The 27,560-nt window shown below is 36.4% G+C and overlaps 1 protein-coding gene across 1 annotated transcript; it reads left to right on the plus strand.

The window, feature by feature from the left end:
• The first annotated feature begins 8,845 nt into the window (after positions 1 to 8,845).
• On the plus strand, positions 8,846 to 21,830 carry LOC140139535 (uncharacterized). Its single transcript, XM_072161255.1, has 7 exons — positions 8,846 to 9,062; positions 11,509 to 11,689; positions 13,037 to 13,236; positions 17,341 to 17,498; positions 19,194 to 19,482; positions 20,273 to 20,391; positions 21,267 to 21,830. Exons 1-7 carry the CDS (start codon positions 8,876 to 8,878, stop codon positions 21,735 to 21,737), a joined length of 1,605 nt encoding a protein of 534 aa, XP_072017356.1. The 5' UTR covers positions 8,846 to 8,875; the 3' UTR covers positions 21,738 to 21,830.
• The last annotated feature ends 5,730 nt before the right edge of the window (positions 21,831 to 27,560 follow it).

Genomic DNA, 27,560 nt, shown 5'->3' on the forward strand with positions numbered 1-27,560 from the left:
TTACTATGTCCAGTTCATTAGACTTTGATGAGTACAAACCTTGGAGTCTGTTCTTCTCACATGTCAGTTTATTTATGTCTTTTGTATTCTCAGTTAATACCTTCCAATGACTACTGACAACATCATCAAGTTCACGTGTCAGTGTCTGGGTGAGTTCTCTCTTCAGATCTTAATTTTCAGATATTCTAGTTCCTTGTACGTCCGTTTCACTGGTGGTGGAGGAGGTGGACAAGGAGGTGGTGTCACTGGAGGTACAAACAGCATGCCAAGAAAGCCAGGAAGGTCTTGCTTCTTATTCCTTTCAAAGTTCATTTCTTCCTCACAGTGGTGTGTACTGATATTTCCAGGTGTGATAATGTCTTTGATATCTTTAGCGATAGCCGCAGGTCTTCATCATGTTCTTCTGTGATACCAGAAATTCTGATATTATCTCTGCGAAAGTACTGCTCCAGATTATCGATCTTGTATCTGCTCAACAGTCTATGTCTAACTAGATTTAAGAACAAATATTAAAAAACTATCAGTTAAAATTAACATTGCATACTACTGTAACTGTTACATTGTGTTTTCTGGTACCAAGAAATCCTGGTATCATATCACAGAGCACAGATTGTTGCAAGAGGCTTTGTCAGATATGGCTTTGTTTGTATTGGTTTCCTTTTTTTTCCAAAACGTCCTGCACTTGTAACAAGATGAAAGGAATGAAAAGGATCACTACATCATATGTGAGTTGAAAAATCTTGGGATTGTTCCGTTTGCTTTAGTAAAGAGTCCGCAATGCATGGGAAGAGACTTCTGCCTCCCATTCTTTCTCACAGACCATGATGAAGTCTAATCTAAAATTTTATGGGACTGGTGGTGATCGATGCTGTTTCTCACAACTTCTTATCCCCGAGCTGTCCGGAATCCTAGAAGTTTAACTAAGGTTGTAAACAGAGGTTCCCACAAGAACTTTAATAAGGTTCTTCTCAATATGACCAGTGCCTGGGTGAAATAGAATATCCCCATACAATTTATTGAACAACCCTGTTTGGTCGGGATGTACATTTTTGTGTTCATCTAACATATCTGTCTTCATTTAATCGCTGCATAAATTGCATACATATAGCTTTGTTCCCAAGATATGGAACAGCGTCTCTATACATTATGACCCACTTTGCGCGCAAGTTTGGATTTACCATGCACAGCTTTCCCCACCTTGACGGATGGTGGGTTCTCAAGATGCTTATGTTGCCCTGGATTCAGTTTGGGCATATTTGAAGGTTAGATTGTTCCAATGAAGGTGGGTAAACATGCCTACACTGTCAGCAAACATAGTTGCATATATTGAGATGCTGCTGGGAAATTGCAGTATCTACATAGTCAGTTTGCTTTGTACCAAATGTTCTTGCATGACACGTTTTAATTACTTCGATCACATACGCTTCCCTGTAAGCTCTGAAATCTTCTTTGACTGCTGCTTCCAAGTTTTGAACCTCTGATAAGAGATTGGTCAATGTCTCCTCATCCCATTTTTGCCAGTTGTTTGGTTTAAAGTCCACTATTTCTTGAAGTGTAGTCTTTTCAAATGGCTGAATGCAGGACATCGGTGCATATGTCGACTGGTACCTTGAAATCAATCATAATTCTTCCAGACGTCTTCCCTATACCTTTTGTTCTTTATCTATAGCAGATGACAGAGCACAGATTGTTGAGCTTTATCAGATTAAGGCTTTGTTCATCTGGGTTTCCTTTTTTCCCATACATCCTGCATTTACGAGATGAAACTCACTAGTTGTGAAAAAATTCTAACCAATTCTGGCATGTCCCTGCACATCAGAAAGTCCTGCAAATTTCAGTTATTGTTGCATCTTTTCTGCGATTAGTGCTCTTCTGTACTTATGTTTTTCGCATGTTATCTTTGATCGGTGCTACGTTGCTCTTGGTGCTTGTGTGTAGCCAATTGCTTTTTGTCCACATGGTGTGTTGTACTGATATCTCCAGGTGTGATAATGACTTTGATATCTTTAGCGATAGCTGCAGGTCTTCATCATGTTCTTGTGTGATACCAAAAATTCTGATATATCTCTGCGAGAGTACTGCTCCAGATTAGCAATCTCGTATCTGCTCAACAGTCTATGTCTAAGTTATCAGATATTTCTTTCTTAATGTTGAGAAGGTCTTCAGCGAAATTATGAACAGAATCCAGCTTATCATCAATTCTTTTACTTAAAGCTTCTCGAATTTGCTATTCAATGTTGGATTCACTATAGCGAGATGTTGATCTAATGTTTCCTTGATGAAGTTTTTCATTGTGGAAAGTTTTGTTGAGATCAAGGGATGAGGCCCCTTCTTCGACCATTTTTTAAAGTTTGTTTTGATCCTTTGAGCTTACTTTGTACTGAATTGTTTCATCTGAATTCTCATCAGGTTAATTTTGTGTTTCTTAGTACCGTAACCATTCAGGTGTAAGCCCACCTTCAGCTACAAAGCCCACCACCTTTTTTTCCAAACCATTCTGGGAACAAGTGTGCTCTCAGGTATAAGCCCAGTAGTAATTTTGGCCAAGTTCTTAAATCATTAATGCTTTTCTTTCACATTTAAGAACAAATATTTAAAAAATATCAGTTAAAATTAATATTGCATACATGTACATTTTTTTTTCTGGTACCAAGAAATCCTGGTATCATATCACAGAGCACAGATTGTTGCAAGAGGCTTTGTCAGATTAAGGCTTTGTTTGTCTTGGTTTTCTTTTTTCTCCCAAAACATCCTGCACAACAAGATGAAACTCACTAGTGATTTTATATGGAAAATACTGATTTTAACATTAACTTGATCCATTCATGAAGAAGGTATATGATCACTCAGCAGTATAAATAGATATTACCTAAAGAGGACTGCAAATTCATGTGATGGCACTTATCAATAGGACATGAACTGTGCTACATTAAGATGATGTTGCATCAAGGTAACACTTTATTCCATATTGATGTGTTATCATATGATTTCGCTTTCAACCCTCATACTATATAAGGAAATCGTAAAATGAAACAGAGAGGTTAGTTGGTTATCATCAGGGCTGTAGCTATACATGTATATCTAGGCCTACATATATCGAATGGTAGTGCTGAGGGCATGGGGGACATCCCCTACAAAGAAAAACAACATCTTTACCTTTGACCCCAGTCAGAACCGAAAATCATCAAAATCCTATGAGGGAGGGGCCAAAATGTTAGATAATGATAGATTTCAAAGCCTTCCACACATTTTCCACTGTTTTGGGATGACAATGCTTGGATCTGAAATGGGTAAAATTGTTGAACTTAGTTGGAATTCCAAAGTGTTCCTCAAAGGAGATATGGTTTTCAATTAAAGTAGCCCATTTCGAAAAACACATGTGTTAAGAATGTTACATCTTTTTTGTTCTTATTGAATGGCATATTTTCTAATGTTGGGAAATGTATGAATTAATGGGGATTCATTAGTAGAATTTTGTGCATGATCAGGCATAAAGAAATGGATCATGCCCTCAATGCATTTAATGAGCCCCTAATTTGATTTTGACTTAAGAATTATTTTTTTAGTGACCAGCATCTTGTTTCAAAAGTGTGTGTTGTTGCATTTTAATAATTTTGATAATTGAGTAAGTTATAGTGTTGTACTTATACAATAAGATCATGTTCTTTTTGTCAAACCATGTAAACCTTTCAGACTATACCATCTAGGGGATGGATACTGTATAAGGTCTTAATTTCTTTTTAGTCGATCTGTTTCAAACTAGAGTATGATTCTGTACTGACCAGTGTGTAGCTTATATCCAATGACAAATCTGCAGACATTGCTAAATATTATATTTACATCCTATCAGTGTTGTCTTTGCACCCAATTTTGCAGGGTTCACCCCCGTTATAAGCTTCCAACCCCCATAATCCTTTGATCCCCAAATGAAGCCTAAGCACCCCAAATTTGATCTTGTGTTGGTTTGTTTTTCTAACTGAAAACCTCAACACCTCTCACAATAAAAATCACCAAAAACAACACTGATGCAACTAATTAACCAAGTTTGCAATTTATGCAATGGGGAAATGAAAAGCTTGTAGTTTTCTATAATTTAACATTCAGGACACAAATTCCAGTATTTCATGAAGATAGGCTCAAACAAGAACTTACAAGATTGAAACAAGATGAAACTGAACAATGCTGTTATGAGGTTTAGAAGACACTAATAGGGTCCCTGTCCTATCTGCAATAGCTGCCCTGTAGGCATTTGACAATCAGTGCATTCTATATTGATACATACAGTAAGCCAAAAAATTAAGGTATGAGTTATGTTCACCCCTGTATATCCTAAACAAAGACAGATATGTCATAATTAGAACCAGCAGCCAATAGCTGCATCTTTTAGCTCAAATTTAAGACCTCATGTGTTGAAATTGTTTTAGAAATAAAAACACGACGATCCAAATACCCAAGGAAGTTGCCAATTTAAAAGTTGCAGTTTGCTCCATTGCAAGTCCTATTGATGTGTAGGCCTACACAAAGCGTTCGCAAACGAGAACTAGCGCCGTGCTTCCATTGATTAGCACGTTAAAACTAGCGTTGTGCTTTCATTGATTAAAACACAAAATTGCAACTTTTGATTTCGTTTCTTCATTACGTTTTAGATCTCTGTTTCTTTATTTCTCAACCAATTTCAACAAATAAGGTCTTATATCAGAGTTAAAGAGTACAGGTGTTGGCTGCTTGTTTTAATTTTGACATAATTGTCTTTATTAGGATATACAGGGGTGAACACAACTGGTACCTTAATTTTTTGACTTACTGTATTTGACATATGGCAGCTATTGCAATGGGACTTTCATGCAATAACCCATTAATTCATGTCAGGCACCAAATGCCTTTCTATCAAGTAGAGCCAGTGAGGGGCACAGCATTTACGTAAACTGCGCTTGGTGTATTACATGACTGACCCATGCTTTTGCGTATTTATGTGGATCGTAAGTTGCAGGACTTTTAATAGTTGCAAAGAGTAACTCGCGTCTACTACAAGTTAATTATATATAGAGCTCTTACATTTTAATATATGTAGACACCCACTTTGCAAACAAACCTGGCATTTGAAGACTCAAGGTTTTGAACATGGTGATGTTTAAGTACATTGATTGAAGAATGCAGAGGCAGAAGTACCCAAGTGTTCAGAAATAGTTCTGTGAACAAAATGGCACAATCTTTAAAATAAATAGTAAGTCACAAACACACAAAAGTTTTGCACTCTAGTACTTCTTCCATTGCAGACCAACACCAATTGAACTGTGTGTACATGTATTATTAATGATATCATAATTATATTAATGTTAACATCCAATATTGGACTTTTGAATTATTAGTTGATGATGTAGCAATGTCATTGTGCAAAAGCTTGTGATGTTTTGTAATCTGTACACTCCCTGAGAGTTTATAGTATTCAAGAGAGAAAATAAAATAAAAGAGAAAAAACAATTATCTGTGCATTAATCTTTCTTACTTGTTCTTTTGTGTTAAAGTACCCCAAAAGTAAATGAGATTTCATAAGAACATTCAATTTGTTGAGAGACTTAAAATGTGTAAGGATTTTTGTTTGTTAAGAAGTACATAATTGCACATATTTTGACGTCTCTTTATGTTGACAAGGACAGCAATTAAGGCTGGGACACATCTTTTCGGTAACTGAAGGTAACATGTTTTCTTGTTTATTGGACATGACCAGGATACATGTGAAGAGTTCTATGCAAAAACTGGTATCTTTTTTTTTTAATTGAAGAAATAAAATGAGTCAAATATAAAGAAAATTTAATAAGCAAATATGTAGTACTTTTGATCAAAATTTTAAAATGTTGTCTTGGAAGTCTTAAAGTAGAGTCAGTTAAAAAGTAATGTCAATTTAAAGTAGAGTGTTAAGTAGAGTATCAATTTAAAGCTAAAATAGGCAGGACCACAACCAGGATTTATTTGTGGGCTGATTTTGAAAAAGTGGACTGATGGGGGCAGATTTTGAAAAAGTAGACTTTTTTTCAAAATTTGGACCTTTTTTGACCAAAAAAGCATAAAAACCTGTATTTTTTTCGCTCACTGTGCTCTTGAATGGGACTTTTGGGGTCAAAAAAGGGTCCCTCGCCCCCTAGGGCCTGATTCACTGCCACATCTTTCAGCCTTTCTATTAAGGTTTCTCAGCGGGTATCAGGCAGATAGTGTTAATGTATGAAAACTACCCTGCCCCCACTCAACACAAAAGTTGTTTATCATGTAAGTTACCAAATGTCGTGGAAATAAAAGGGGGTCTTATTTTAACCGGCAGCACAAACAGAGCTCAGATTTCAAAATTGTCAAGATAGGGAGTATTTAAGTTGCACTGCCGGGAAATTTGGATAAAAGGGGTACTTTGGGGAAATCTGGTAATGGGTTGCATATCAGATAAGAAATCTGAGGTGCGAAGGAGCGAAGTTAAGTCATCGCGATATTGAAGGATATCAGCCCCAAGCTCAGCATGCATGCTGCATGATTCAAAGTAACCTGAGGCCTCATTATTTTGTAGAGTGCATATTCTTTGTCCATATTTTTGTCAATGCTTTTCTTCTTTCCTTCCCTGTCTTTTTTTTTCCTTCTTTCTTTCCTGTCTCTTCTTTCTTTCCTTATGAAGCAAGTCTTTAAAAACTGTATCATTTTCCCAACTTTCCTTCCTTCCTTCCTTCCTTTTCTCTTTAATCCTTTCTTTTGTCATTTCGTTCAATCTTTCATCCTTTGTCCTCTGTTTCCTCCTTTCATCCATTCTTTCATCCTTTCAATATGCATCAGTCTGTCACATATACAAACATTTGAAAACCACTACTTACAATTAACCTTGTATCAATCTCTTCTGTGCATTCAACAGTTCAAGAATAATAGTCTTTCAAGTTAAAATAGTGAATATTTCAAGTTATTTTTTAAACAAAACATCACTCAAATTAGATTGTCCTTAATTTAAATGTTTTGTTAATGTTATGCCATCAGTTGCTTTTGAAATACTGTAAAATAAACTCATTATTTATTTCATTGCTATAATTACAAGTGTTTTACAAATTGGGCTATTTAACAAATTGGGCAGCTTACAAATAGATCAATTAGGTAATCAAATCAAGCCATTTTTAAGGTCATTCTTGCCCATATGCAGCTCTTTCACAATTTCTTTTGGCATTTGGGTCAAAACAAGTTGTAAAGAAAACTATGAAGTTACTTAGGGATCATTTTGTAAAGACTTGCTGTATACACTAATTAAATAAGTTCTGTTATAATTGGTTGTTACAAAATGAGATACAGAAAATTAGTTCCCTTGAAAATGGATTAGATAATCATCGAATATCACTGAGGTTTGGCAATTGCACTCAGTCTCAGACAATTCATTTGACACTTTCTTTGTACAAAATAAGTTTGAAAGAAATCATTGAAATGACTTGTATCCTTTTGTATATTCTTAATAATAAAGAATTGAGGAGGCTTATTTTAATATGCTCCACCCTATACTAGCAGAGCATAAGTCAATGTATAACAATAATTAACCACAATTAGTAATACAAGCCCAAGAAATTTTGATTTAAATTAATAATAATAATAATAATAATAATGTGAATTTCTAATGCGCACATCTCCACCAAATCAATGGCGCTCAAGGCGCGATACAAAGATTAACTTAAACTACAAAATAAAAATTAATTTTCATTACAACTTAATCTACACATGAACAACAATCAATAGGTGAACAAAATATGGTGATGCACATCAGTAAAATGCTTCTTTCATTAAGTGAGTTTTTAAAGAACTTTTAAACTGTGTTAAAGATTTTAAACTGTGTTTATGATTTTGAGTTTTGACACTTGCTGTTCATGTTCAAGTCTTGAAAAATCAAGACAAAAATTTATTTGTGTGTTTGTGCAGTTTTGCACCCTAAAGGTTTCAATACTTTTGAAAGGGTATCCTCCAAAAGTTTCAAGCAGTGATCAGAATTATTTTTTAAAACTTTGAGCGGACGCAAGGGGGAACACAAAATTTTTTTGTCAACATTTTTCCCTAAACGTCCATTCCCCCTGCCGTAAATAACGATCGGTCCCCAAAATAAAACAGATTTTCACTTCTTCATTAAAATTGTAGTTTTATTTTAGGGACCGATTGTTATTTACGGCAGGGGGAATGGGCATTTAGGAAAAAATTTTGTGTTCTCCCTCGCTCAAAATGTTTGCGTTCCTCCTTGTTTTCCCAATTTCCTACATTCAAAATTTAACAATCCCCCTCCTGGTTCAACTAAAAAATTCAGGTTCTCCCCTAGCCCCCTCAAGACCCCCAAAAATTGTGTGTTCCCCCTAAATCCCCCCACTATAAATAACGAAAGGGGGCACAGCCCAGCTATGTACCCAACTCCACTTTGACTATGCCAATTTAGTTAAAAGAATGCAAATTACATCTTGACATAAATATAACCATGTGCTACCTGCTGTGAATTTCAAAGAGAAAGTTCTGAAAAACTAAGAAAAAAATCCCTTTAAAATTTCACCTTGAAGCTTTGTGTGGAGATGGTTTAGGCATTGCAACAAGTAACTCACTTGTAATTACTTTTGGCCTTGTTTGTCCTATTAACATGAATGTCCTTCTAAAGTGTAACTCAACAATTATCTTTTACTTTCTTGATGGTTACTTTGTTTGTATAAATGTTCACAATTTGTATTTTGAGCTCATTTGAAATCTACACATCAAAGCAATCACATCACAGATCTTTGGAAGCATCTGTGGTCACATCCAAGCATCACATCTACTTCAAACCAGTACTTGTGTGTAAATTCAACATTGTTGAAAAATGTTGTCAAAGGTTTCCGTTGTGAAGTGTTTGATGTTATCAGCAGCATGTCTTCTGCTCTATGCATCATTGGCATCATCAGAAGGCTACAGCAGTCCAGATGCTTATGAGACAAGCGTGTTGATCTTAGGGGCTGGTGCAGCTGGTCTGCAAGCAGCAAGGAGCTTGCTGGAAAAGAACTTCACTGACTTCATCATTCTAGAAGGATCCAACAGAACAGGTAAGAAGTTTTAAATTTAGTTGTATTTAATGAAATTATTTTTAACAGTTGATTTAAAGGGACATTTTGTGATCCACAGCCTCATCCCCCAATTTTCTCCAAAAAAGTTAAGATTTATGTTTTGTACCACCGGAAGGCTCTGGCTGTATAACAGTTGCATACAAACCAATTTCTTGCAGATTCATTCGCTTGGTAAAAATATCAAATTTATATTTACGTTCTGGTTAACAGAACAAAATTACAACAGTGGTCTATGGAACAATGTAATACACATAATCATGCATTACTTGCAAACACAAAATCAGAATCAACTGAAATTTGTGGAATATGGTTTTTTGTGGATATCTACTGAAAAAGGTCATAAAAAGAAAATGCTAGAATCACTAAATACTCCTTCAATCATCAAGTTGGTAGAAGTATATATTTGAACAAGATCAATATTCAGACAGCTTTTAAGCTGTCTGTTTTAATTAAAATTAAAAGTATTTCTTTCTCTTTATATTATTCAAAGTAGTTGCGTGTATATGCTTTAGTATTTCACTATCCTAATTGCTCTATTTTTGCCAGAATGATCATGAAAGTGCTTGCTAAATTAAGTCAAAGTGGTTCAAAAACTATTCTTTTTCTTAACCCTTTAAGCTAGACAAACAATTTGCCACAAATTTTCCAAAAATTAGAGCAACTTGACCCCTGTATTGCAAGCAAATCAACCATAGTCATTTTGTGCCCCATAACTTCTTTATTGTACGGTCACAAACTTTACATTTCTGGGATCCATGGGACCAGAAAAACGAGTGTTATTGAAATAAAATTAGTTTTTGCCCCTGAATAATCCTGTTGGTAATTTTGAGGGTCTTAGTCTCAAACTACCATTTAGCTGACAACAGATTCAATTTAATTCTTTGAACAAGTTCATTAGGAATGTTGATATCGTGAAACACGTCACTAAAAACGTGAGTAAATCACCTCGTTTTTACTTGGAATTGTTCAAAATGAATAAAATTCACAGTAGATTCAATTTAAGTAGACTAACTGGACTTGATTTATCAAAAGTAAGCTGGTTGCCTACTTTTACACAAACTTGTGAGATGTTTGATTCAAAGGCCGTCAATTTTTTATTCATTTTCTGTAATTTTGTTTCTTCTGAAGTTTTAATATTCCTAGAAAATAATACTGCATCTTGGGCTGAATGTGATCATGAGGTATACAATTGACAATTTCACTACTGTGTATACCATTGAATATGATTAACACAATTCTTTTGGTAAAACATGTTCATTTTCAGTGGAAAATGGTGCATGAGATTTTGGCCATTTCTTAATATTTTTTTAATGTGACTGCCATTTGCAAGTTTTAGGGGTGGTTATAGCCATTTTTGGTCCCAACTAAAGAAGACAATTGTCATTTGGTGATGTTTTTTTAAAGGGATTCATTGTGTCATTTTGTATGTTTGTTTATCATTGCTATCACTACAGGTAATGTGTTGCAGATATTTGGCAATCCTGAATTTTAGACCACTCTCACTATATAAGGACTAAATTTTTACTCTTGCATAAAGGTTTAGTTTTGCATTAGGGTTGCCAAACACTTTGTGTCAAGGTTTAATGTATTGGAAGGAGGGCAGGGTTTCGATAAATGAGGGAAATACCAAGGGTAAAAAACAAGGACAACCCAACTTTTTAAAAAACAAGTAAACATGGCTATTTTTCTAAGGGGTTTGGGTCTCGAAAAAACAAATTAAAAAAATAAAAATGCAAGAAATGTACCTTTATTTAATCAGCATCACTTTCGTCACATGAAAAGATGATCAGATGAATGGAAAGTGGCAGAGAATTTGAGAAATGAGCGAATTTTCTCATCAAAATACATTGCATTTATCAAAAAGTGTGCCATCTTGAATAAATGCAGAATTGCATCACGCAATAAAAAGATGTCAAACGAGCTTCAAAATACATGATACATCCACACAAAAGCTTTGGGGCTAGCATCACCAGTTTTGCATTCAGCTCTTTTACGTCAAAAATAGTGATAAAAATATGAATTTTGGAATCAAATAAAGCTTGTTCGACTTAATATAAGGTATGTTTGTACAGATGAAAACATGTTTAACCTTGTTGCAAAAGTTTAATTTGATAAATTGGCAATTTTAACCTAATATAGCTTGGATGGTCTAAAAGTTAGGATCCACTTTAGTGGATGGGAACTCTCCTCAGGTACCATGTGACTGCTAAGGCTAAGCCCTGGGGACCATGGGGTAGATGAAAATTCAGGGCCCTATTTTTGTTAACAATTTTTTCCCATCAAACTGGCCCCAGATGTTGTATATATCTCTTTGCCCCCTTCTCCCATGTCACTGGTTAGTTACCAAACCCTGGTCTCAGCTTTCTGTTTGCAGGTTATCTGTCTGTGTGTAACTGTACCTTTCTATTGTTATTACCGTTTCCAGGTGGTGCTCTGCAGAGAATCCAATTTGGTGGAATTGAACTGGCGTCAGGTCGCATGAGGCTAACATCCCCTGATCTTCAACATGCAGAAAAAGACAATATAGGATTGAAGGAAGTCAACTATGAATCCTACATGGTTCTTAATGATTATGGGGAGGATTTGACAGACATGTTTGACCAAAGGTAACAGCCTATTCTGTCACATACTGTAAAAACTCGATAGTTAGCATAATTATGTGCTTACTATAGTATAGAGCGCTTTTGAAAACATGAAATTGTACCAAAGTCTGGCGCTTTACCCCATTAACTGAGCTTATGGGGTTGAGACACACATTTGCAGGTTTAGTTGTTCGTATATCTATGTGTATCGATGATTTACTCAAAACCCTTTACACTTTTGTGGATGGGGCTCTTTGTGTTTGCATGTTTTAAAAGCGCTCGATATAGTAAGCACATATGCTAACTATCACGTTTTTATGGTAGGCCTATGCCCTCTGAAAGGGCCATACAGTTTTGCCAATAGCCAACAGGGTGTTCAAACACACCCAAGGGATTAGAAGAGAATTGAAGAGAGGGAGGGAGGGCATGTGAAAAACGATAGGAGAGAAATGTAAGAACCTAGTAAAATTGAAAGAGGAGAGAGGGATGAGATTGAAGCAACTCTGATTCTCACATGGTCTCACAATCATGTGGTAAATATGATGGAGATATGTTTGACAAAGGGTAGTATTAACCTATGAGAAGAAGAGGAAGGGTGAAAAAGCCAACATAGCTAGGATATTTTATCAGGGGGTGGGGATGGGGGGGGGAAGGTGACTTTCAGGGGGAAAGAGGAGGGAAAGATGTGTTGCTGCTGATATCAATTGCTGTTGCACTAGCAGTTTGTTAACAAAAAAATGGTTGAAACAAATATGTGATCTTGGGATGATATGACATAGATGATTAACCAAAGGTAAGCAACTATATATGGCCATTATGATTCCTCTTGGTTCTGAAAGTAAATACACAGTGTCATATCCAAAAAGGGGTGTTGGTGGGTTCAAACAACTCCAAGGGCTTGAAGGGGAGAGGCTTGAAGAGTAGAGAGGAGAAGAGGGAAGATGAAAGAAGCCAACTATATGATTGCTACATGGTTCTCAATTATGATAATATGGATATGTTTGACAGAAGGTAAGAAAAAATAATGTGTCTTGCCAGGATAAAAAAAATATGGGGCAAGTTGATGGTGGGATGAACTCAAATTTCTTTTGATAGGTAAGTGCCTCCCAAGAATCTTTCAAACAAGGGGGGGGTCTGTCGCTATATACCAATTTTACTAGAGACACATTGGTGTACATAGAGCCTGCATATTCCAGCAAATACATGTATCAACAATTTTTGGCTTCAATGTGGCAAAATTAGGCTATTTGTCTAAAACAATTGAGACAATGTTGACAAAATGTCCCATTCATATACAAGAAATTGTCATTGATACCCCTGCACCCCCCTTCAGAACAAATCACTTATAGTTCATTACATTTCATATCAAAGGTATGCAGCTTTTGAAGAAGCAGATGAAAAAGTCTATGAAATAGCAGAGATGGTGTTAGCTGGACAACGTCAGGATATCTCCCAGAAGACAGCCCTTGCTATGTCAGGCTGGGTTGCCTCTACCCCGCTGGATCGACTCGTGGAGTGGACGGAATTAGATTTTGATGAAGGAATTCAGAGTAAACGGATTCCAATTACAGGTAAGGATAATACCCCACAGTGGGGTAGCTAGGGACAAGGTTTTATGATACAATATTGCAAAAGTTACAAAGAAATGGCTCCACAACTGGATGGAGGGGTGGGGCCCAAATGGCAATCAAAAGGCTCATACTATATTTTAATACCATTTTTCAAAAACATGTCTTAAATGCATATTTATTTCACTAATAAAATCCACACTCAAAGCAAGCTGCAAAGGAAAATTCCTCAGCATATCCTCCCAATGCTTAGACAACATTTTAGTGTCTACCAAACTGACCCCTAAAAATGTAAATACCACCACAATTGGTGCTTGACATTTCGTAGCTTATTCTGAAAAGAGACTAAAATTTAATAGATTTGGATTTTTTTATGTAATTCATATTATGGGATCCCTTAAACAAATAAACATGGTTGAAAAACTAAATTTTGTTCAGCGTTTTATGTAATGATCAGTTTTCACATCTTTCTGATTTCTTAAAACAACATGCTCACATTTTCAAATAAATATTATTAAATCTTTGTGTGTAAGTTAGTTGAACAATATAGTACTTTGGTGTTCTGGTAAGTTCAGACATGCAATTTTATTTTGTGGGAAGAAAAACAGGAACTGGGTCATTCCATTTAAAACCACATAGGCCAGTAAAAATCAGCCCCAAAATCTCCAAAGGTCAAAATAATTGCAACATGAATTCTATTTTCGGAAAATGTTGCCTTTAAGTCTCTATTTTAACATACTCAAAGTCTACCAAAATCAACCTCTGCGAAAGATGTGTAAAATTGACTTTTTCAAAATGGCAGCCAAAATGTCGTAAAAAATAGACAGTTGTGATTTCAATATTATATGCGTGTCCATGTGGGAATTGGGTGACATTTTGACCTATAAATGCTCTTATGCCCTAACCGTTTCATAAATATTTATTTGTCTGCGTAGTTTTTGTTCAAAATTTCAAAATGGCCGCCAAATACGTTCATTGTGGGTTGTGAATACAGACAGGGCAATCAACTTTTCACCATAGAAGCTGAATCAGTATCAAAATAGTACATGTAAGCTTTGAAAATGTTGCTCTTAAGTCTCTATTTTAACATACTCAAAGTCTACCAAAATCAACCTCTGCGAAAGATGTGTAAACTGGACTTTTTCAAAATGGCAGCCAAAATGTCGTAAAAATAGACAGTTGTGATATCAATATTATATGAGTGTCCATGTGGGATTTGAGTGACATTTTGACCTACAAATGCTCTTATGCCCTTACCGTTTCATAAATATGTATTTGTCTGCGTAGTTTTTGTTCAAAATTTCAAAATGGCCGCCAAATACGTTCATTATGAGTTGTGAATACAGACAGGGCAATCAACTTTTCACCATAGAAGCTGAATCAGCATTAAAATAGTACATGTATGTTATGACCCACATTATTATGTGTATCGGATACTTTAGAGTAAATATTTGAATGGTAATTGGATGGACGGTCCTAATATAACATTCAATACAGCGTTGTCAAACATTTCTCCCACAAAGAGCTACAGGGTCGATTCTAAAGACCTATAAATCAGGGGTGATTCGAAAAGGCGATTTAAGACTGCAATATGACTGTAACCTATTTTTACTGTTCCACTTGAATAATTCTGGGGGCGACGATGAATTCGCCAGGGTCCGGTCTCTCCATAGGCTTGAGGATCGCTGATGTTTGATTATGCGCTCTGATTATCAGGCAGCGGCATCGGTTCAGGCCGTTGCGTTTTACATCAATAGGGAGGGGGCACCAAAAGTTCCAGCTATCAGCATTTGCAGGGAGACAGTGTCCCTTCTTCTGTAGTGTCAGTGGAGGTGGTGCGGAGCTTGACGGGGTTGACTTCGCCGATTGCTTGTCGGGTGGGTCAGTCCTCATCTCTCTTGTCTAAATGAGTGGCACCTCACTCAGTAGTATGCATGTATCGGTCCATCTGTCAGAGGTTAGATCGTCCCATCAGAACCATTAGCTTCCGCCTTACTTCACCCGGGATTAAGGGCGGTAGGCCGGGACACCATGCAGGAGAGTTGGGAGGGCATATTCGGTACATGTATAATGCCTTCCCTCCCATTGCCATGATCCTTCTGGTTCTGCTGAAGGTAGCCAGTTCTTGGAACTGATTACTCCTTTTAGCCGCTTTCTCTGGCCCAAGCAGTGGATTGCTCTCCCACCTCCTGGATCTTCTCGTGGGAGAACCAGTCAGTCGTCTATGCCGCGTAGATCTTCTCACAGTTCCGCCACGCCACCGGCACCCGGTACAGATGGAAGTGATTAACAACCTCCACCTGACTGTTTGACGTACTTCCGCCATTCCGTCCAGACAGCGGGCCATTAATATTCGGTTGCTGCGCTTGCTGAAAGACAAGGCAACAGTCCACTAGACAGAATTACGATTCGCGACTTCTACGATTCTACAAGTCACAGATTTCCTTACCACGGGGACCGTATGCCTCGTACCGCTTAAGCATACAATACTGCCATTTTAGCGATTCATCATGACTTGGGGAGGGGTATATGACGGTCTTATCGAGTCCAGCACTTGCGGAACTCATTATAGAGCATGGTGACATAAAGACCTCCAGTTCGCTCCCTGGTTCCGGAATGGGACTTCATGTTGGTGTTGCAGTATCTACCCAAGGCCTTCGAACCCACGGAGGACCTCTCTCGTTGCAAGACTTGACACTCAAGACTGTGTTCTTGATGGCAGTGGCCTCTGGTCGACATTGTTCAGTTATGTACATGTTCTGTCTATAGACGAGCACCACCTACGCTTCACCACTGGGGTAGTCTCTATCCTTCCCCGGGCTGGGTTCCTGGACAAGAACCAGACCATGCTCTGTCCTCTACTCGTTACCCGATGTGCCTCACTGATCTGGTTCTCATTGCGGGGTATATGCGATGAAACCGTCACGCCCAGTATTGGCTCTGAGAGGGTACATTGCGCGTATCAAAGATATCGTGGGAGGTAAGTAGAGTTGCTCAGTGTTTATCCCACTCAGAAGTGAGAGGGAGATACGTAAGCGCGTAATACTTACCTCTCACGAACTAAGACTGACCCGCGTTTTAGGCGTTCCACCCCTCAAGATTGTCATACGTTCATACGTAGAGGGTCACAAGAAACGTGCGTTGGTGGGGCGATATGTCGTTAGGGTTTGGTGATACTGGGCATCCCCGTTCCTCTGTGGTGTCAAAAGCTTTTTCCGTGGTACAAAGGGTTTCTTGTGGTCCCAAACCATCAGCTTGTGTTTACAAGTGCTAATTATTTAAATCCATATTTAGTGATGGAATAATGACCGTTCCAGCTATTTTGGCGGCCATTTTGAAAACTTAACAAGTGAGAAAAAGTGATTAATCTTATTTCAGACCCTCGAAGCATAGCTTGAAACATACGAATCGTGTTACTATTACTATAAGTGACATAGTGTGTCTGTTTTCTATATTTTGTGCACCATTTTAATCATTTTGGAGGCCATTTTGAAAAAAATCGATTTATCCATATTTCGCAGAGGTTGATTTTGGTAGACTTTTAGTATATTGATAAGGGCACCTAATAGAGATGTTTTCCGCAAAAAAATTCCATGTTGCAATTTGTTTGACCTTTTCAGCTGATTTTACTGGCCTAACACCTCTCCTGAGGAAGATGTCTGAATTCCAACCAAATTTAACAGTTTAGCCATATTCTAGATCAATCCAACCAAAACAAATAGGGGCGAATCTGTGTAAAATTCAATTGGATTTCATAATTTTCCACAATATTCAGCTGGAATTTAACATAAAATGTGCAAACAATTCCCCTGGATCAACTATATAGTTCAACTCACAGTGTTAGCACCCACATGGATATCAAATGGGCTATTCCAGTTGAAATCCATACACCCCCTATGGAAGACATGACCTCAATCTCCCACACAGGGAGTGTGAATTACAAATGTGGTTACCTGAATGGATGGGTCCATTTCAAATTCACACCACCTGTGTGGAAGATTAAGGTCATGTCTTCCATAGGGTGTATGGATTTCAAATGGAGTAGCACAAAGAGTTTACCATTTATTATCATGCAATTAAAAAGATGACTGTTCTGTTTCTATACAGCACCATATGAGTTGCAACACATGATGGGAAACAAAGAAGATGGGATGATGATGGAGGAGGAATACCCTCCAGAATATATAATAACTGATTATAACCAAGGATTCTTTCCTGATGTACATGCTAAACTTGTACCCGGTAAAAACCTCAAGTTTAACAAGGTAAGGCAACAGGCCTCTTCATTTTGCCAACAGAGTGGGATAATTCAGACTTTCACACTCTCCTTGCTTCATTTTGGGTAAAATTAATCTGATCCACTTTTGCACATTGTAACACAATTGAAAAATTGTCCACTAAAAAAACTTTTAAAAAAGCTTAAGGGGGTACTACACCCCTGTGGTAAATTTATGACTATTTTTGCATTAATCTCAAAACTAGAGCGGTTACCGCACCATAGCTGAACCATGGGGCTTTGGCAGTATATTGTGGTACATGTATATACCTTTATCACCCCTTAATGACCTTAAATGAATTTTAAAATATTTAAACATGTTTAGAATGTCATAAGGGATCATTGCATTTAAATATCAGCTCAATTGGGGCATTTTCGGAAATTTGACCTTTGACCACTTAATGACCTTAAATGAATATTAAATTATTTTAAACATGTTTAGAATGTCATAAGGATCATTACATTTAAATTTCAGCTCAATCGAACCATTTTGAAAACTTGACCTTTGACCCCTTTATTGGCCCCTTAATGACCTTAAATGAATATTGAAATATTTTAAACATGTTTAGAATGTCATAAGGATCATTGCATATAAATTTCAGCTTGATTGGAGCATTTTTGGTTAAAATGACCTTTTTTGACCCCTGTGACCCCTTGGATGACCTCTGGCGTTAGGGAAATATTTTTATCATATTCTTTACTTCTTTCCCTTTCATTTGACACCATTTGGGGGTTCATACCTTCGTGGCATTTAAAGATATGTCCATTTCAGACCAAATGGTTGGTAAGTAAGTAAGTAAGCAAGTAAGTAAGTAAGCGAGTAAGTAACATACACTCATATAGGCTGCTACCATTTCATGGTTCAGCAAAAATAATAACACTCTGGTAAAAAAAGTTATGTATATTATTGGGGCATGGAATCCGATTACTACACTGAAATTTCAGTGACTCAAGACAAGCGATTCAGTATATATGATAGGAAACGAGGTACATCCTAGCGGTACCTTATTCTTATCATAAATAACAAACTGCTTGTCTTGGGTCACTGAAATTGGATTCCTTGCCCCTATAATATACATATTTTTTGTTATCACTGTGTTATTAGAGAACAAACCAAAAGATTGATGACGTCCTATAAACGTAACTAGTTTCGTTTCTCAGCCGAACCCCTCCCTCCCTGCCAGAAACGTAATAATGAAATGTTGAAAATTTTGACATAATAATGATAATGACACATTCTTCAGACCGATGTTTTTGTACATAAGTAATCAAGTATTTTTACCCCCTCCCCCCTAAACGAAACTAGTTTCGTTTATAGGACATCATCGATATTTTGGTTTGTTCCCTTAGTTTTTGAGAAAAATGCAAAAATAGACACAAATTTATCGAGGGGTGTAGTACCCCCTTAATCTACACAAACTTTCAAATCACTTTTGCAGAAACAATTATGGGGCCACTAATATGAAACTTTGTTATAGAACTTGTTGACAACTTTTGAGTTTTGCATAACACTAAACCATATTATGTCAGTCTTCAAAAAATTTCCAGATTTTGGGAATTAATTTTGCTTAGATGACCTGTGCAAAAAGTGTATGCAAAAGTATACATTTTTCAGGAACTTTGCCAACACTTTTTGACATAGCTTCCTAACTTATGAATTGTAATTTGTTTTCACCCAATACAGGTAGTACGGAACATTGACCAATCTGGCGACAAAGTAGTTGTGACCGCAGAAGGCAACCTCCAATACACCGCTGATTATGTCCTGGTCACCTTCGGCATTGGAGTCATCCAACAAGAAGGGGTCACTTTTACCCCAGATCTCCCACCATGGAAGACGGAGCAGATCTTCCGCTATCAGAGGGGCACCATAGATCCTATCTTTCTTAGATTTTCCAGCAGTTTCTGGGGGAATAAAGAGTGGATCTATCATGCTAGCGAGCGTAATGATGTAGACCGTCATTATTATCCAGGTTAGTGATGATCTGTACCCAACTTATTATGAAAATTTTTTTGCAAAACTAGATAATTTAAAAAGACAGTCCCCCCACACACACCCAATAAAAGTTGCACATGGATGATCAACAGAAGCATACTGCCTTTTAATTATGGCTTCTGCATACTTTGTACAAATTCTATATCACATCTAAATCTTAACAATGATTATAATAATGATAATGGGTATTTGTTTACTGACCCAGTAAAAAAATTAACATCAGAGCCCCCATTACAATGGATAAAATTACCTAAACGTAGACAAAAATTAAACTTAATGGGAAATGGAGCTCAGGCAAACTGGCACTATATTAGAGGACACACAAAATCAGAACCATTCAGATTTGGTTAAACTTATAACAAAGTATAAAGTACATACTCTAGCAAACTACATTTAAAAACAAAACTACATAGGCAAGACAAGCAATTTACCTGCTGGTTTGAATAAAGTTGAAATAGTGACCAGAAAATGATTTCAGTGTTTTTTTGAATAAAAATAAATTGATCAAAGATGGGTGGGGAGTTTTCCCAAGTTCCCATGTTTGCTCTTCAAGCTCAAAGGAGAATTGTGTGAGCCAGGTGTTTTCCCCTATCACAGAGAATTGTTAGTTTTTTAGTCAAGTGGATGAAACCCCCTGTAAATCTAATGATGCCTCCCCCCCCCCCCTTATAATTATACAAATGGCAGCTATTGCTTATCTAATAATGCACATAATATATTCTAGCATTCATACAACAAAAAAGGATTTCTTTTTTACTTGTATCCAGGGTTCTTGAATCTAGAAGCAGAGGGCTACTATGCTGACTGTAAGATGCTAGTGGCCTTTGTCACCGGGGAGGAGGCTCTCAGGGTAGAAGGACTGACAGATGGACAAGTTGCAGAGGAGGTAAGTCAATCAATCAACTTACCAATCAATCAACAAATCAATCAATCAACAAATCAATCAATCAACTAATTATCAATCAAAATTTGCATCAAGTATTTCAGGTAGTGCAAAAACCTATTCAATCATTTAATCAGTATAATTAAAAGGCCATTTTCACATCCATGTGTATCACAGTATCCAGCTTTGGATCAATTACCATTGTTCCAGTAAGCGCCCACCATTTTCAATTTGCTAAATGGTACCATTAATGTTGAAGTGACGGATAGACGTCAATACAGTGAAAGCCTGTGTACACTTGCAATACATTTTCTGCATCAGAAAAGCTACTAAAACGTTTCGGGACCCTTAATGTATGTAAATTCATCTCTAATAAATGCCCCATAAGAAAAAAAATTTTGCATAAAATCATGAAATTCTTTGACACATTTGGAAGAAAAGTTACTTGATTCGGTACTCGCATTGTTTAGGTATAAAACAATTATTGATATTTGTACTACAATCATGTGTAAATCAACCACAATTTTATGTTGTGTACTTTTGAGCACTCAAAAATGACTTAAAATATCTTTAAAAAAAACACCTAATTCCGCATTCATTTTTGAAACTGGCATGGGATTTGAGACATGACAATTTTTCCCATGTAAAATGGTATGGGTAGACAGAGATGGGTCAACCTTTGCAATCAATCCACATGCAAACATGGATGGCAACACATACGTTTACTATCCTCTGCGACAGGGAGGTCCAGTATTTTGAGTAGTGGGTGCCAGTGCAAATTAGCTTCAAACACAAGTGAAGTACGCACAAATGTACAGTTCAGTCACAGTATTATGCTACATGACATCAGTTATTTGTATCCTTTTTTATATTTTCAGATTCTTGCAGTCTTGCGATCCATGTTTGGAGCAGAAACGGTATCCACCTTGGAAGAAATCCATGTTGAACGTTGGGCATCTGATCCCTTCCACTACGGTCTATTCTCAACATGGCCTGTTCCATCCAATGTCCCAGCAGATGCGGCTCAAAGGCTCGGTGCCAAAGTTGGGCGCATATTCTTCGCCCAACAAGCTAGTGACCCTTTTATTGGGTTGACCTCTGGAAGCATTGGGGCTAGTGTTACGGCTATGGAGCAAATGTCGGCTTGTATTCGGGGTGAAGAGTGTCCAGACTATGAGCCGGACATGAGTGGGAATATGGGGATGGGAGGGGTTTATGATCATGATGATGATGATGAATTGTATACATGTATTGGTATACGTATACCAAAAGGGGAGGGTAAAACTAGAAAGAATATTCCTTCTAGTGATAATCCCACTGGTACTAGTATTTCTGGGACTAAGAAGTAAAAATATAAGTAAGAATGCTGGTCCTATGTAGGGTACCTATATAGCAAAATGTACGTTTATGAATGGCTATTGGCTATTATGCAGTTGAATTGAATAGGCAACAAATGGGCTATTCTATCACATTCTATCACAAATTCAGTTGAACTAGGTAGTCAAACCAGCTGGAATTATATACTCATTTCATGTTAAAATACAACTAAAATCTGTTTATGGTGGTACTACACCCCCTCAAAAAATAACTACACACTGCTAACAAAAGTTATGTATATATTGGGGGCAACAAATCCAATTACTTCACTGAAATTTCAGTGATTCAAGATAAGTGGTTCATTTTATATGTTAAGAAATGAGGTACATTCTAGCAGTACCTCTTTCCTTACCATAAATAACATACCGCTTGTCTTGAATCACTGAAATTTTAGTGTAGTAACTTACCCCTATAATATACATAACTTTTGTTACCAGTGTGTTATTATTTTTTGAGAAAAATGCAAAATTAGTCACAAACTTATCAAGGGGTATAGTATCACCTTAAAATGTTGCAATCTAGTTGGATTTTACCAAATTTGGTCCCAATTTGAGCAATTTTGCTCCCAATTTTAGCAATTTTGCTTGGAATTCTAAGATATTCCACCACTTTTCCAGAGAGATTTGGATGAAAATTGTTGGATCTGGAATGGCTACAACTTATTTAGTCAGAATTATGAAATCTTTCACAAAGGGGAGGTGGTTTTCATATGGAATAGCCAGTAATACTAGTCTTGTTGCACAGATTAGTAAAACTAAAGATCTACAATATTTGTAGTCCAGCCTTGTCCATTAAGGGCCAGTTGTTTAAATCAAGCGATCTCTGATTTATAGAAAACTGTTTATCTAAAGATAAATTTAGGTTGTTTTCATAATTGGTTATAGCAGTAAAAGCAAGTAGTGAAAGTGTGTTATAAGAAGTAGTGAAAACAATAAAATTGAGTTCTAACATAGTTTGTTTGTTTGTCCAGTTACTTAGATGAGGTGGTGTTGTTGATTGCCATCTCACATAAAAGTATCCTTAAACTTATAGGAGCAATTTCTTCGAAGAAATTTAAGATAATATATAAATAATATAATAAACATTTCTCCATATTTAATTCATAACTGAGAATGATGTGACGACTTCATTCTTTCAAGTTACATCGATCGATTGGAATACCAACATAGAATATCAAAAATGACTGACAATATTTATGTGGACTTTTCCTTCAAACACACCAATAATGACCACAACTTTAAGCACCTTAGGCTCAGTACATACTTTTATTCGACATCAAATATTTGATGCAACAATTATTTATTATTCAATATATTTCCATTCTATTTGTAGTCATGTTTTCTAACTTCTAACAAATGTTTGTTATAAAAATGGATATAATGCTTCCATGTACATGTATTCAACTTTAAATATGCTGAATTTTTCATCAACAAACATTCATCAGTAGATGAAGATGAATGGAAACATTGAATAACAAATACTTTTGAACGAATATTTGAAATAGAATATATAATCTTACTCGGCATACTGAATTAAACGAGATACTAAAAATGTGCGCAACAAATTTGTTCAATACTTTATCTTTTCCAAAGGAAATTGTCTCATTTAAAATTCAAGATACAAATGTACTTTCATAGCTTTTCATATGCATGGCATATAGCTATCTATGTGGGCTAGTATAAAAGGTACATAAATTTAGGGAGAATACATAATTCATATTCTTAAACACTTGAGAATGTTCCTGCAATCTTATTGGTTCTTACCCGTGTGATATGACACGATATCACACGGGTCAGCGTGTGTGCATCGACGCAATACACATACTCTCTATTTGAACCAATTGGAGGCGCATAGCAACAACGGGACTGATCGATTTTAAGCCCTAGGTATAATTCCTTGCAAAACGTAGGATTTAATTTGATTAAAATTTGTAATACTTATGATATTTTTATTTGAATTGAAGTGTTTAAGAATGAGAATAAAGGTATTGTTTTTTAGCGCTGTCGTGCATCTATCGTCTCATATAACACGGGCGACATCATTATTTTTGACGTAAAACAACTCGGCTTCGCCTCGTTGTTTTACTTAAAATAATGATGTCGCCTGTGTTATATGAGACGATAGATGCACTCCAGCGGTTAAAAACAACACCTTTATTCTCTAATTATCACATGCATCATGGAGAAAATGCCAAAGGAGTCAATTGTAATTCAAGTTGGATATCATGCCCATAAAGCTCTATACACCATGCCTTCCATGATAAGTAATATGACATTTTTAATACCCTTTTTCACACTTCAGTTATTTTGACATCCTAAATCTGCATTAAATACACTGCTTCAAATTCATTTTGAAAAAGTGTGTTTCCGTTGCCTTTGATCACAAGGACGATGTCCACCTTGCAAATTTGGTGGCTGAGCAGCAATAAAATGTATGTCCATTTATATGATTCTGTGTGTAGGATTACCCAAGGTATGCTAAATGCACAGTAAATGTTATAAGTCCATGCATGATTTAACTGCATATCACAGACAATCTTACACATGAGCCGGGGGGTCACTCCCATTGTGGCCTGTACACCATCCGCGATAATCAACTTTTTGAAAAGCACCCTAAACAAGGATTTAACCCTTGGCTAAAACGACACCCTAAACAGGGATTTCATTCCTAACATCAAATTTCATACCCTAAATTTCATTTCCACGTATTTAGAAATTGCAATTTTGCTACCCTTTTTTCCAATTTTTCATGTTTTGACACCCTAAACGCGATACGCAGCGATCGTGCCTACCCACCTAAAAAAATCGACCCTTTTACGCTGCTTTCATTATCATGGATGGTGTACAGGCCACAATGGGAGTGACCCCCAGGCACATGAGGTAATGGAGACATGTGTTTCTGCTGCTGAGGCATCAATATGATACCCCACAACACTGAGGATATAATGGAAAACACATTGGTTTGACCAGGAGTAAGGTCCAAAAAATGTACCTAGACAATTTTTTTGGAAATTTCAAAATGTAACAATATTTGGCATCTCAGAAACCATGGGTGTTCCATACTAAACTGGTTTGACAAGGAACGTTAGTAGGGGATCAATATGTGGAGTACTTTAGAGAAGCATACACAAAGCTAACTAATTCATCTTAAGGGGGTACTACACCCCTGTGGTAAATTTGTGACTATTTTTGCATTTTTCTCAATAAATAATGACACACTGGTAACAAAAGTTATGTATATTATTGGGGCAAGGAATCCAATTACTACACTGAAATTTCAGTGACTCAAGACAAGCGGTTAAGTATATATGATAGGAAATGAGGTACATCCTAGCTGTACCTTATTTCTTCTCATAAATAACGAGCCGCTTGTCTTTGGTCACTAAAATTCCAGTGTAGTAATTGGATTCCTGCCCCAATAATATACATAACTTTTGTTACCAGTGTGTTATTAGTTTTTGAGAAAAATGCAAAAATAGGCACAAATTTATCGAGGGGTGTAGTACCCCTTAAAAGATCTGAGAGATGTTTTAGGTCAATTTGAGGGAAAGTGGTCAAATTTTCATTTTAAAAGGACAGAACTAGATACAGGAGTAAAATTTCTCAAATCTTGTTGAAAATCACTTCAATGTATTCTTCTGGCCATAAGGATTCAAAAAGAGTATAGTTTAACCTGTAAAGTGTGCTGAGGCTTATGGGTCAACGTCTAGGACGTTGTGCCTGTGCGTAGCGCACCATCACTGAAGCACTATTCTCAAGTTATTAATGGCAGTTCAAGTTCCCAGAAAGAAAAATATTTTCACTGCCCTGGGTAACATCGCAAAATAGGTCAAGGTCCGTCAAGTTTAATGGGAATTGACTTCTTCCTCCATAATTCCTACATGTAAGTAACAAATAATCAAGATATTTCAAACTATTCTTAATTTGGATCAGTTTTCAAAAACGAAAAATATGAGACCATTTTTGTCTTGTTAAAGAAAATTTAACCATTTTTACGATGTTGACACCTGTGGAGCCCAAAATATAACCACTGACTTTTTGTGCTGGGTTGCCGTGGCAACCCAGCACTTATTGTTTGATTTCAGTTTTCTGTTGTTTCTATTAGTAATTCATGAAGAAAACGGAAACTTGTAAAAATATTGCAAAAAAATTATCAAAATGGTTATGACAAACATGAATACTAAAATTGGCCTGTGCAGATATCAGAAATATTGTGTTTATTTTGCATTTTAAGGTAAAATAGGTATATGTTTTAGGAAAATAATATTTCTGAATCTAGACTAGGAAGTTTTGATGGTTCTCTTGACTCTTCACTAGCACATTGAGCTTGGCAGGCTATGGGTTCTATGGGCAGACACACCGGGTACCATACATGCTTTGTTGTTGTTCAGTATCTGCTATGTATGGCCTGTATCTCTGTTGAGAGCTACCTGCTGAGCAGTGAGCAATGAATACACATGTTCCTTAATCTCTTCATGTAGATAGTGGTCTGTCTGTGGTGGTCTGTTATCAAATATACGTATGTTGGATAATTTTCAACTACATGTAACATGTTTGACCCTGCAACATGCAGCATAGTTATTTGAGGGAAGACCTGTGTTAATAAATAAACAAGATCACTGCTTGGAAATAAGATAGGCCTGTGTACATTTCCTGGTAACAAGATGGTGATCAAAAGCTATTGATGCACACATCACTTTCAAATATTTGGGTCTATTTTTATGATGACACAAATGTCAAAACTAGAATGAAGCATTAGAGCATACGTAATGATTGGATTTTGTTACTACGAATATTATCAATAAACATTCACTTATTGGCTTTAAAAGTGCTATTTTGGGGTTCAGTTTGTGTAGGCCTGTAATATATACCCGAATATATACTGGTAGGCCTACTTAAAAAAATATATTTCTTGAAAGTTTGCTTGTTACTTTGTATGCTTAAATCCTCAAAAAAACAAAAAGAGCTATGAATTAATCTATACTATAAGGTGCAAACGTCGGTTCCAACTCATGCCATCCAAACCTGGTGATAATAATATTTGAGTAGGGGGACAACACGTGAGTGGAAATATTTGAGGTCAAAGGTCATTTAGTGGTCAAATGAGGTCATTGTTGATTTAGATAAAGCGATGGGGAAATTGCCCTCTTTTGTAAAAGTAAATTTCAATGTCAAACATTACCTAGTGGTAATAATCTGTGTAAGGGGACATCAAGTGATTGAAAATGTTTTGAGGTCATAGGTCATCTAGGGATCATATTTTAAAATTGTTCGTATTGGGCTGTAAGTTAGTGAACGTAAACCTTAGGAGGAGTAACAACATAAAGAACATAAAAGTATACAAATTGGAATGGAACTGTTGTAAGGAATCCAACTGAATCATCAGTATCTGGGAAAAAGTGTCTGATTTTGCGGTTTGAACCAACCGAATCTTTGCACTTCAAATTATTTTGACTTTTTTATAAAAAGAAATATAAAGTTACTCAATATGAACAACCATGTCCCAGCACATCCCTTTTTAAAGGGATTTTTATTTGCTTTTAACTTGAGAACAGTGCATCACAGACAGGACAAACTTTACTTTTTCTGAATCCTTACAAGAAGAGGCATTTATTTTTTATAAGATTGGACCACTTTTAAAATTTGACCCTGATAAAAAGTTTCATGACCTTTTTCATAGGTTGATTTTTCTAGTCTTACTTTTTTGACCTTTCGGGTTTTTTTAAGATATATAGTCCTTACCTTAGTATCAAGTCAAAGATTCAGAAAGACTCAATCATCAACACAGATTCAATG

The sequence above is a fragment of the Amphiura filiformis genome, chromosome 18, assembly GCF_039555335.1.
Source record: "Amphiura filiformis chromosome 18, Afil_fr2py, whole genome shotgun sequence".
In the NCBI taxonomy this organism is placed as follows: Eukaryota; Metazoa; Echinodermata; class Ophiuroidea; order Amphilepidida; family Amphiuridae; genus Amphiura; species Amphiura filiformis.